Raw genomic sequence first — 13,355 nt, 5'->3', positions numbered from 1 at the left:
CTCAAAATACCCGGTCCAGATGGTTTTTCCCTCAAAACCATCTCCTCTCAAAACCATCTCCCCACGTTGATTTCCCCATGCTTTCATCTCCAACATTGGTTTTCAACCACCATATTTTCCGGCCACCATTTTTCCGGATTAAAATGAAGTTTTATTCTTTTCTTGTTTGCAGATGTTAAACGCCGCAACTCCACATACCGTCGGGCTTCCCAATAAAAAAGACTGAATTTTTATTCACCTGAGCTGAAGAAGACTGAGTTGCTCTGTTTTCCGACGACCGGATCGCCGACACGGCGGAGTTAACCGTCACCATGGAATCATCATACACACCTCTCATTTTCTTCCAAATCAAGAAAGAAACTTTCTCTCTCTAAAACTATCACTTTTGAGGTCAAACAGTTTTGCAGGAATTACTTGGACGGCGGCGGAGGGTTTTGGTGGCGGAGGTTGGAGGTCCGACGGCAGAGGGTTTTTGTGGAGGGCGGAGGGAGGTTGGAGGGGATGAAGGGTGTGGAGGAGATGGGGATGGTGGCCCGGAATGGATGGAACGGTAGGTGAGAAGTCGCCGGAAACCGCCGCCACCGGCGGCGGACATGTTTGAGGGGAAAGGTGGCTGGGGAGATGGTTTTGAGTTTTGAGAGGAGATGGTTTTCATAGGAAAACCACCTGGACAGATAAGTTTGAGGGGAAAATCATTTGGGTAGGTGGGTAGTGGGACACGTGGCAGCTTGGTATTGGATCTTTGAAAACCATCGGATTTTTTTCAACTTTATTCAAACCTATCGGAACTGATAGATTTCATAGGACTATTTCTGAAATTTGCAAATTTGTTGGACTATTTTGAGAATCTCTCACTTGGTTTGGACTATCTTGGAAATTTTCCCATTATTTTACCAACTCCGGTGGTCCTACATAAGGTCAAGGACCTGTTATGCAACATTTCTCATCCCACCGAAATTTCTAAATCTACCAATTTCACCTCATCAGTTCAATAAATAAATTCAAACCCTAAACCCCCAATCATCAAATAATCACTACTCACCGGAATCCACTAACATGCTCGATCGCATCATCGGAACTCGCCGGACACGTCAGCTCCACCGCCTCCTCCACAACAGCAAGCTCACCCTCCTCTGCCTCGCCCTAACCCTCGTCGTCCTTCGCGCCAATCTCGGCGCCGGCAAGTTCGGCACGCCCGAGCAAGACTTCAACGACATCCGCCACACCTTTTACCAGTTTCGCGCCAAGCGCGCCGAGCCGCGCCGTGTCCTTGAACAATTACAAACCACAACCGACCAAACGACGTCGTCTGGTTCCAACAATTATGCTGAATTTGATGTTAATAAGCTGTTTGTGGATGAAGAAGACGATGGTAAGAAGAACCCAGATGGGCCGTACAGCATTGGGCCCAAGATCTCTGATTGGGATGAACAGAGGAATGAATGGTTGAAGCAAAACCCTAGTTTTCCTAATTATGTTAATGGGTTTAAGCCTAGGGTGCTGCTGGTTACCGGGTCTTCGCCGAAACCGTGTGAGAACCCGGTTGGTGATCATTATTTGTTGAAAAGTATTAAGAACAAAATTGATTATTGTAGGATTCATGGGATTGAAATCTTTTATAATATGGCGTTGCTCGATGCCGAAATGGCGGGGTTTTGGGCGAAGCTTCCGTTGATTAGGAAGCTGCTGTTGAGTCATCCGGAGGTCGAGTTCTTGTGGTGGATGGATAGTGACGCGATGTTTACGGATATGGCGTTTGAGATACCGTGGGAGAGGTATAAAGATCGGAACTTGGTGATGCACGGGTGGAATGAGATGGTGTATGATCAGAAGAATTGGATCGGGTTGAACACGGGGAGTTTCTTGTTGAGGAATTGTCAGTGGTCGTTGGATTTGATTGATGTTTGGGCTCCGAAGGGGCCGAAAGGGAAGATTAGGGAGGAGGCGGGGAGGCTTTTGACACGAGAGCTTAAGGATAGGCCGGTTTTCGAAGCAGATGATCAGTCGGCGATGGTTTGGATATTAGCTTCGCAGAAGGAGAGATGGGCGGATAGGGTTTATTTGGAGAATCATTATTATCTTCACGGGTATTGGGGGATTTTGGTTGATCGGTATGAGGAGATGATTGCGAGTTACCATCCGGGTCTTGGTGATCACAGATGGCCACTTGTTACTCATTTTGTCGGGTGTAAGCCGTGTGGGAAATTTGGTGATTACCCGGTTGAAAGATGTTTGAAACAAATGGACCGCGCGTTTAATTTTGGGGATAATCAGATTTTGCAGATGTATGGGTTTACTCATAAGTCACTTGCTAGTAGGAGGGTGAAACAAATGAGAAATGATAGTAGTAATCCGCTTGAAGTGAAGGATGAGCTCGGTTTACTGCATCCTGCATATAAAGTTGTCAAGGTACCGTCGTCTTCTTGAAATACGATGGGAAATGAAATACGAAATAGGGTCTGCATTATGATACCATTGATATTTGATCTAGTTTGTTTTTCGCTCACGAGTTGGTATCGTGGTCTACATTGTGATACATTTGGAGTTGGCGTTTGTATCGTTGTTGGGTCCGTCGTCGAATGTCATAACACGTTGACTGTATTGGTTTTTTCCTTGTTATTAGAAAGTTTAATTTATATGGAAAACAAACTATAGTTTGAGCCAACTTTTGTTACTAAACATTTTCAAGAAAACATGTCTTGTTTCTAGTGTGTTTTTTAGTGTGATTTTGGTTGAAAGGTTAAATAAGAGAGTATAATTTTTATATTTATGAAATGTTATGAGGCTTGCATCATACATCATGTTTGTTTAAATCAGAGAACATGGTGTGAGTCAACTCATATGAGATCTTGATTCATTTGCAATGATGTTTGACCTGGCTAAACTTTAATGTGATCTTGATTCATGAAAATGATTCTTGTTGGGTTTGAGTCTATGCGTAGGTTTAGGATCCAAGGATCTTAGAATAACGGCACATGATGTTTAATGGCGGTTAGGTGCTTGGGTTAACGTCAATTATCTTTGGCTCAGCTTACAAATGTTAGTTGGGTTAAGTGTGAGGCAAAGGGGATGAATCATGGTTCGAACAACGCATGCGACAAGAATTTTATGGGAACCTCCTGAGGGCTAGTGATTATCGGTTCGATTCCAACAAGTGTATGCCACTAATAGGGGAGAACGCCACTGTTCTAGGGTTTGGACTCGGGTAAGGTGGGTTTGATGAAGGGGGTAAGCCTTTCGGAGTTTCTTGACTACCAGTTACATTAAAGTCGTTAAAAAAATTGATTAGGTTAACGGTGGTTTTTCTCCTAACAAATTTAATAGTTGTGTGATCTGAAAGAAGATTTTGGAAGTATTATTATTTATGGGCTAATTAGGTAACAAGTCATGTAGGCTTGGGCCCAATGCTTTTATGTCGCCTGTCGGTCTTTTAGATTTTAATAAGCAGTTGATTATTTCCTAAGTTATAATGCTCCATAATGAAGTATGATATTTTGTAAATTTAGAAAATGATTCCCTCTAAGTCTAAATTATATTAAAAATAATAACTAGATTATTGTTTTAGTGTAATACAAGGATTTTTTTAATGTCACAAGTTTAGAGGGTGATATATAAAGTTAAACCAAAAATGTAAGTTTTACCATTCACATCAATATGTCATGTAGGATTTGGGTGTGAAATTGGTGTCCATACCGGATGGTCCTAGATAGTGGACGTGTAATTAGTATGAATGAAATGATTGTGGTTTTGTGTAATTGCAATTGAAGAAAAAGAAAATAAGATTTGGTAATAATTAATACTAGTATTTAGACCCCGTTGTGTGTTACATGGCTTTGACAGGGTTAAAAGGCCAAAAGGTGCAATAGATGATGCAGCCATAGCAGCAATGATTTCACCCGCAAGATCTGAACCTTGGTGTTATGTATCCTTATAAGCAGTCGTGGTGCACTCTTCTCTTGCCCGCTCCTAAAAGTAGTGTGATCCGAGTCATGGTCACCTACATGAATAAAAGTTTAGATGACCAAACATCTATTGAATTATAATTATAATAATCATTTTATTATTATCACGGTATACATGTCCTCAAATGAATTGGGTTGTGTATGGGCTTTGATGAAGTTAATCAATGCCCCACTTTATGGCATTCAAAACATCCCTTTTGGTTAAAATCCATCATGCTTCTACCTTATTCAATAGCTGACACTATAAGCTAGATGATCACGAGATTAGAAACTTTACATGATGACACAAAGTTTCACCTTGTTCAGGCAGAGCTTTTGGATTCATGTATGAAAGCTTATTTTCGATCAGACAGGGTATCGTTACGACTACTCGATGTATTATACCAGCACTTGAATATAACATAAATTGAGAGAGTAAAGATTTTGGGATGATGGAATGAAGCCTTTATCAGCCCCTTTATAGTTGATTTCAAGGTTGTCGCGTATCTCTACGACCTACGAAAGGGGTCGTCGCATAGCGCGGCGAGCTTATAGGGTTGTCGAGTCAGCCCTAGCCAGGTCACATGGCAGGCAACGTGTCACGTCAACGTAACCTCCACATTGCGTATCATGACTGGTTACTTAAGAACCCGTCGCTTAGCGCGATGGGAAGATAATTATTTTTTTAATTTCCACAAAAATACTAAGACGGCTCTCAAGCATGCGAAGTGCGCCCACAAAGTCCCCACATAGCGCCCATCGCACTTCGCCCATGCATGTCGGGTGCATCACACCCTCGCGAAGATCATTGAGTGTGTATTGTCATACAAAAATATTATTATGTGAGCTCTTTTCCTTATAAAAAGCTTGCAAGTTTTTCTTTCTGGCGATGTGGGACATGTTCTCTTTTCTTATTTATATATACGTGGGATAACTTCACTTTCTTTTTTCACCAATGTGAGACAAACTCACCTTCTTATTTCTTCACTTTCCCTTGCTTATGTTTTGGTTTGTTATATAATAACCATGCGATTATGAGAAATGTTAAGATCATTATATTTAAACATATTCAAAGGTTAACTTATAACATTCCAATATTATATTTAATGATACTGTATGTATGTATGTGTGTGTGTGTATATATATATATATTCATCTAAATTATTTCTATAACTTATTTATTTGAATTTCCAAGTATAGCATAATTGATTGGCTTGATAAAATAGGAAAATATGCTCACATGACAACTACGCAACATTCTATGTGAAGGCTATAGAATGATGTCATGTGAAAAAATCATCTTTCTTTAATAGTATAGTTAGATTAGATGACCAAACGTGTTACATATTTACATATGGTATTTTTCTATTAAAAATAACTCGAAGTTAGTGTTGATGACTTGATATCCATAAGAGTTACAAAACTAAAGTCACGTATCTCAAACTTGTTACTTCTCGGACACCAGGTCTCAAACTTGTAACATTTGTTAAATCATCGGGACCATTTGCGTAAACAACTAACATAATTAAAATTATGTGGCATGCTTCTACATGTGTGGAAAGTGAAACCACACTCTCCATATATGGTTACGTGTAAATACTAAGTGGGAAATTGGGAATGATGTGGTGCCTATGTGACAGTTTCCACACTTGTGGAATGTGGAACCACATCCATGATCTTATAAACAAATGATTTTTACATAAGAAACTTCATGGTATATGTACATGTATAATAAGTGTTTAGTTCATGAGGTGGTGAGTTTGATTGACTAAAATTGATGACGCTAAAAACAATAACGTGTAGGCCTTGTGCTACTATCTTAGATCTTTTTTAGTTATTTTTGTTTAAGAAATTAAAACTTGTGGTGTTCGAATAAAGATCGGGGACTGAAATTTGGGGTGGTTTGAACATTGATGAAGACAACCATATGCTTTCACTCGATACTGATTTTGTTTTCATGAGCAGGAACATTCCATGTTCTATGCGTGTTTGTAATGGTTCAAATGATTTGGGGTGAGTTTATATTGTATACATATTAACGAAACTACTTGTTGCAATAATGATGGAAAATTTGGATTAAGCAACTACTAAATAATTTGGGTATTACACCTTTTTTTACATCATGGCTAGTGATTTTAGACTGATTTGGTGCTTGATTTGATCAGACATGGATGTGTTAACAACTTATGAGTTAATGATAGAACTGAAATAAAAACTATCGTGAAATAGAACATGAAACTGTTAGCTCCCAAGCAGTGGGAGGAGCCCAGGGTTTCGACCGCATGCTTGTTAAGAAATGAGTGGCCGACTCATGCACAATAGCTTGGTTAAAGGAACTCATCGGAGCCTTAACAAATGCTAATCTTCATAGAGAAATTGTCATTGCTTATGGACCCAAACCTAGATGATGCACCTATGATCATGATGAAGCTTGGGTGAAACTAAGTGGAGATATAAACCAAACGATGTTGAAGAATCAACAAATGACTTATGGTTAAGGATGAAATGCCACTCTAACTCAGACCTAGTTGGTTATCCCTGAAATACGTTGAGGCACAAAAGTTGACCAGACATCCAAGGGTAAAGCATTATTAGAACTAAATCGAAGCAAACTCTGAATAATATCCTTATCTTAAAATATATAAAAAAATAGAAAAAAGGAAAAACCAAAGAGAGAAAAAAGTTTTAACTTACTAGAAGATGTGGTGAGTATATGTGTTTGTAGTTGTTACTTTGGGAGTGAAGTAAAGATATATATAATGCGGCCCTCTTAAATCTCCACCTTCTCTTTTTCTTTCTCTCTTTAACACACACATAAACCCTAGCTTCTGCTTCACTTATTCTCACACTCTCCGTACACACACACACGCAATCAATCAATCTTCTATCAATCAATCAATCCAAATCCAAATCCAACATGGACACTACTAATACTCACAATTTCACCGTAGCCTCCGTTAATCTCCTCGCTTCAACACCTCCCACACATGTCTCCGGTCCACTCTCCGCCATTTTCCGGTCCGGTTCAGGCTTCCCGGAGCTCCAGTTCTTCCTTGAACCCGACGGACAACACTCGCTTAACTTCCACCTTCATACCACTCAGGTATCGTAGTCTTCCTCTTCTTATTATCTTATTATTTATTTCCGCAGTGTTGTAGAAATCGCTAGTGCGGAGTGGGCCACGGACTGGCTATTTATTAATCCGATTGGAATTTATATGTAATTTTTTAAATTTGTAATATATAACAAATTACAGATATAATAATAATTTCTTCAATTTTGACTGATCTTGACCAAATAACAATTAAGTAGCTACTAGTCAAAAGTATGTTAGGCATATGTGTTGTTTTCATCAAATTAGGGCTTGATTTGCATTAACTGGATTATGCTTTAGTCAGATTGATTTGTTAACTCCTGGATAATTGGAACATTGATATTGTTATAGTTTTGTTGGTAAAGTTTTACGGTCATTGGATGAAGGATTAGTGATTTAGTGCTTTCTATGTCATAGTCCACCTTTGAAAGTATATAATGCTGTTGAGTTGTAAGTCTGATTAGCACTTAAATCTTTCATTTGGTTGATGTCATTGTCGTATTGTGGGTCCCACTTTTGTGGTGTTGTGTTTACTGAAACTTAAATAGAGTTATAGAGATGAGGTAATTCAAATGACAATGTGACATCATAAAGAAAATATTTGGTTTGTATTCATGTGTTTGTATCTGGGGCTTTCAGCTTTTCAGGTTAGGTGAATCTCAGTCACTTTGTGTATCAGAAGCTTCTGAGACCATCAAAGAGGTAGGCCAATTACAGTGGGATTATATTCTTATAGCAGCTAATGCTGGTACTAAAGGGACATGCTTATTTATTGTTTCTTTTACAGGATCAACCTTACCAAATGGAACAGTTTCTTCTTCTAAAAGCAAGTTTGATGATAAAATAGAATCATCTTCTGCTAAAATGTACTTCCATTACTACGGGCAACTGCTTCATCAGCAAAATATGATGCAGGATTATGTGAGAACAGGTCATTATACCATCTTGTTCTTTTTCAGGCTAATGTTAGCATGCATTACAGTCTGGTGCTAGGATGTATTAATTTGTTTCAATAAGCATGTTTTGAATGCTTATTTTGGGATTTTATGGAGTTGAATTACAAGATAAATGTTTATTATCAGGTTCATACTATGCTGCGGTTATGGAGAATCAAGCAGATTTTGCTGGGCGGGTGGTGGTTGATGTTGGTGCTGGAAGTGGCATATTATCACTGTTTGCTGCCCAGGTGTGTACTAATTGGTACTTACATAGGGTGCTTGGATTCACGTTTTGAAACTGATTAGCTGATTATTGCAACTTGAAGTTGCAATAGTCTTTTTTATTGGCCGATAAAAAAGATTCCGCTTTTGATTATTTAGAGTTAAAAAGTCACTTTTGGATGATCAGTTGCATATTAACTGCAAGTCTGTAACAAATAAAAACTTATCATTGCGACTTCAGTATCACAATCACTTCGAAAACGCACATCCAAACGCTCCTGTTCTTCACATACATCTCATTTTATGATGTGTTGTCATGTACACTGATTAATCACATGTTCTTGGCACTTGTTAGGCTGGTGCAAAGCATGTTTATGCTGTGGAAGCATCTGAAATGGCTGGTTATGCTCAAAAGCTTATTGCTGGGAACCCTAGTTTGGCACAAAGAATTACGGTTGTTTTTAATACATATTAAATCACTTTAAATCTTGGACGTGTTATGCTTAGCGGACATGCTGCCATTGAAATGTAGGTTATCAAGGGCAAAGTTGAAGAAGTAGAGTTGCCTGAGAAAGCCGATATATTAATATCAGAGCCTATGGCTTAGTTCATTAATCATTATAACCATATGTCTATTGTGTTGTTATTGAGGATTTGAAAAAAACTCTTTTTTACATGTTATGCCATTATTTCCTCTTACTTACAGGCACTCTGTTGGTGAATGAAAGAATGCTTGAGTCGTATGTCATTGCAAGAGATCGGTTTCTTGTTCCTAATGGGAAAATGTTCCCAACTGTTGGAAGGTATTCTATTTTAATTCAAGCACAAACTAAATGAACTGTCATGTTAAGTTCAATTCTAATGTTGCAGTTGATAATTAATAACTCACATGTATTAGACGAGAAACAATGTACACACAATGTTATGCCATTTAATCCGAGTTCCCCGTGTTATTTTCTTTATATTGCAGAATTCACATGGCACCATTCAGCGATGAGCATCTCTATGTTGAAGTTGCAAACAAGGTATGTGTATTTTATATTGTTTCTGATATTATTTGTTTAGTGTGTCCATCTTCGTTTTATTATTATTGATCAAGAGTATCTTGATTATTTTCCACACATAGTGGTCTGTATATATGATATCACTATAAGAGGTATACTTTATTTATTATTTTTGCTTGTTACGCAGGCCCTATTTTGGCAGCAACAGAACTATTATGGGGTTGATTTGACATCATTACATGGAACTGCATTCCAAGGATATTTTTCACAGGTTTGTCTTGCTTGCTTACATAAAATAGGCCAACTTGTATGCCATTGATGCTCATAAGGTTTTCTAGAAGCTTCTTATGTTCAATTATCACAATCTTGTTAACTATATGCCACAAGTTATAATTATATCTTTTTTTAAACTATGGTTCTCATTTTAAACTATGATTCTCAGCTAGTTTTATGACTTTTCAATATTTGATTGGCATTCTTGATATTTCTGTTTTCTCTTATCTAAAATAAGGTGTTTGGTTGAAATTGTTTTGCAGCCAGTGGTTGATGCTTTTGACCCAAGGTTGTTGGTGGCTCCTGCAGTTTCCCATGTCATCAATTTTACTACTATCAAGGTATTGCAATTTTTAATTGATAATGACCGATTAGCCTTACCATTTTACATCTTAACCATCTTCAAGAATTTGTGTACATCATTTTAAAAAGGAACTTTGTTCTTGTTCAATATTAGGGTTAGAAGATCTAAAAAAAATCCTATGTTCATAAACATGAATAGACCTTAATTTTAACCTACGAAAACAATTTATGCCTGATTCATGTTTGTCAGTAAATGAATATACACGTTACACTTGCTTTATAATTCCATTTTCAGGAAGAGGACTTGTACGAAATTGACACACCATTAAAATTCACAGCTTCTGTTGGCACAAGAATACATGGTCTGGCATGCTGGTTTGATGTTCTATTTAATGGCAGGTGATGATCTTATGCTGTTAAGTGTGTATTGATATGGGTTGGGTCTTGTTGGCTCTTAAATATGATTTAAAAGCTATATTATCACAAATCTATTCTATTTGAATAAAACAACTCAAAGGGTTGTACGCGCTAATTGCAATTTGGGCAACCTTCCATTTGATATATCACATTATACATAGGTTGAAACTATGGCCTGTAAGTTATTATGTGTACTAAATAAGTTTTGTATATTAAATTTGTTGACCTACAGCACTGTACAAAGGTGGCTAACCACGGCTCCTGGTGCACCAACAACTCATTGGTACCAACTATGGTGTGTTCTGTCTCAACCCATATACGTGATGCCTGGTCAAGAAATTACAGGTCGTCTTCACATGATTGCTCACAGTGCTCAGAGTTACACAATCAACCTAACCATGTCTGGTCAGTTAAATTATTATTATTATTATTATTATTATTATTATTATTATCATCAGTTAATAAACTACACTCAATCATGTAACCGTATGTGACTGTTTTAAGGTTTATGTTTATGTTTATGTTTTGTAGCTAAAATGTGGGGCCCGGGTGCTGAACAAGGAGGAATATTACAAACAGCAAGCGGCAGATTTGATCTAAAAGAACCATATTATCGTATGTCTCAACCACAAGCATACTCAGTGTCCCAAGATCAGCAATCAAATCAGTTGTTACAGTCACAGGTACACATTACCTTGAAAAAACATGTTCTACATTCTTTTTTTGATAATCCGTTGATCTGGATTTTGTTGGCTGCTATTTCAGGATCTACAACTTCCGTCTTTGGATGAAGACGGGTCAGATTTTATCGAACAACCTCCAAATGATTCAACCGTCCAAATTCGTTGAGTCTTCGTGAAGAAATGCATTTGAGATGTTTACAAATGGTGAAAGGTGATCGATCCGATGTAACATTATACAAGGCACCATGAAATGTCAGGCCCAAGACTATTCTTTACTCTTGTGCAATGCCTGTAAATTAGGTTGACCTTTCTTCTGTTTATTTTTTAGAATGTTTCTTTTTTCTGTTTAAAAAGTTTGACTAATAATTTATTTCTAGCTTCTAGTGGAAGTAGACTTTGATGTCAATGAAGCCATTTGATCATTAACTGTTACTTTTAGAGGATGTATCACACTACTAAAGTTCGGTCATCCCATTCAAAGCTACAATTACAAAACTTCTAAAATATGTAATATACGTCTTCAACCCGTTAACCTATAACTTTGATAACGTCTAACCAGCTTACAACTTGGTGGGATTATTCAGATCATGTTTGTTACATGACTGAAGCGTCTCCAGGTCGAGGTTGTCATTAACGTGAATAAATCCACGGGCTGTATTCAAGTTAAATCAACTTGAAGGTGGCACGATTGTCGCACGTGTTAGCTATGTGAAAGATAACCTATATAGTTGGTTCAAGGCCGGCCAAACGAGTACCTTAAAGAATTGAATCCCAACATTTACGGTTAGACCTCAAAATGCGAACATTGGTCAAGGCTTGACCTACTTTAAAGGTGGACCTTGGTTAAGACCGGTAGAACCATTACTTGAATCAAATACTCTCTTTTGCCATTGACCTCTTAAATTTACAAACTTTGTTCAGTCATAAATTCACATTATTTTTATCAATGTTAAAAAATCGATAGTCGCTAGTCGGGCGGTGGGGTGGGAACTAACGATTAATTGGGATTAATAGGATCGGACTTTAATGTATATTTTTCAATTTTATTGGATTTTAATAATCGCTATTGAATGGTATTGGCCAATAACAACCCCTATTCATTTTATCGCCACCAGTGGTCCCAAAAAAGTAGGCCCCCAATGGTACTTCGTTAAAAAAGACTTAACGTCGTTATATTTTTTTCCGAATTTCAAGCTAATGCTTTAGGGCTTTTGGTCGGAACAAGAATACGAGTTAATGCAAAACTTAGTTCGAAACGGCGTTCCAAAACGACGAAACAATGCTTCAATTCGAGTCTTTGAACTTACAATTAACAAAAATCAAGCCGTTTGAATCAACGTTTCGAGCAAAGTTTTACACCAATCGACTCGTATCCTCCTTCTGATCAAAAACCCTAAAACATTTGTTTGAAATTCGGAAAATAGTATAACGTCGTTAAGTCCTTTTTAGCGGGGGACCATTGGAGGCCAACTTTTTTAAATTTAGGACCGCCAGTGGCTATAAAATAAATAGGGATTATTATCAGCAAATATCATTCAATAGGGATGAGCTCGGGATGGTACCGGTACCGACCCGTACCGATCCCGAAAATCTCAATCCCGAAATTCGGAAATAGTTGGTACCGGTACCAAAATGTTCGGTTCGGTACTAGTACGGTACCGGTATCGGTTCGGTACCGGTATTTCTTGAAAAATTCGGGAAATACCGGACCGAACCGTACCGTACCGATACCGAAAACTCAAAACTTGGTACTGATTCGGTACCGACGGTACCAAATCGGTACCCGTACCGAAACCACTCATCCCTATCATTCAATAGGGATTATTAAAATCCAATAAACCTATTTTATATGTAATTTTCAGTTTTGTACATACAAAAACACATTTTGGCCGAAAATTGACTGGAATTTCGCTGAAAACGATGATAAAATCGAACCACTACAAATTCAAGCTCCTTCACAGACCTTTGAGACAATTTTTCTCTCTAGTTTGTATATTTTGTGAATAAACATATAAAAGAAAAGAATATTGTTGATATATAATAGGTACGTTTAAAAATATGTATATATACTCGACGCTTTAAATGTTTCAATTTAAAAAAAAAAAGTAGATAACTATATGTAGGCTTTTTGCTTACCATCCACATCCCAATTTCAGGTCCAAATGAGTTAAATCTAAAACCATCACAATGGTATTCATTACAAACATACATCTGCAAGATGATGGAGACAATTATCACATTATTATATAAAAATAAAACAATAAATGAATACAATTAATAATACATATTAATCAAACATGGTTGACTTATATGTATTTTGAATTACTGATAGTTTTTTCATATGTACACTTTCAAGCACAAAAAAATTAATTTCATGTGCTATTAAGATAATTCATACATATTTCAAACATTATTATTAACACACTTATGGTTAATCCTAGCTATTTTGTAATCCGTAACCAATGCAGGGTGTTTGAAGC

The 13,355-nt window shown here is 37.3% G+C and overlaps 1 protein-coding gene and 1 pseudogene across 1 annotated transcript; both read left to right on the top strand.

Moving 5' to 3' along the window:
* Positions 1-1,056: 1,056 nt before the first annotated feature.
* On the top strand, positions 1,057-2,427 carry LOC143543262 (xyloglucan 6-xylosyltransferase 2 pseudogene; annotated as a pseudogene).
* Positions 2,428-6,825: 4,398 nt separating this feature from the next.
* On the top strand, positions 6,826-11,316 carry LOC143543261 (putative histone-arginine methyltransferase 1.3). The gene is made up of 13 exons (XM_077035621.1): positions 6,826-7,044; positions 7,675-7,966; positions 8,118-8,221; positions 8,551-8,649; positions 8,728-8,796; positions 8,901-8,998; positions 9,166-9,220; positions 9,387-9,470; positions 9,736-9,813; positions 10,071-10,174; positions 10,425-10,597; positions 10,724-10,875; positions 10,958-11,316. The coding sequence occupies exons 1-13, from the start codon at positions 6,859-6,861 to the stop codon at positions 11,039-11,041; spliced, it is 1,578 nt and encodes a 525-aa protein (XP_076891736.1). The 5' UTR covers positions 6,826-6,858; the 3' UTR covers positions 11,042-11,316.
* The last annotated feature ends 2,039 nt before the right edge of the window (positions 11,317-13,355 follow it).

The sequence above is a fragment of the Bidens hawaiensis genome, unplaced genomic scaffold (assembly GCF_021521415.1).
Source record: "Bidens hawaiensis isolate Kalapana, Puna unplaced genomic scaffold, B.hawaiensis_p1.1 tig00013115_1, whole genome shotgun sequence".
Classification (NCBI taxonomy): domain Eukaryota; kingdom Viridiplantae; phylum Streptophyta; class Magnoliopsida; order Asterales; family Asteraceae; genus Bidens; species Bidens hawaiensis.
The sequence above is the reverse complement of the archived record's forward strand: the minus strand, read 5'-3'. Positions and strand labels throughout refer to the sequence as shown.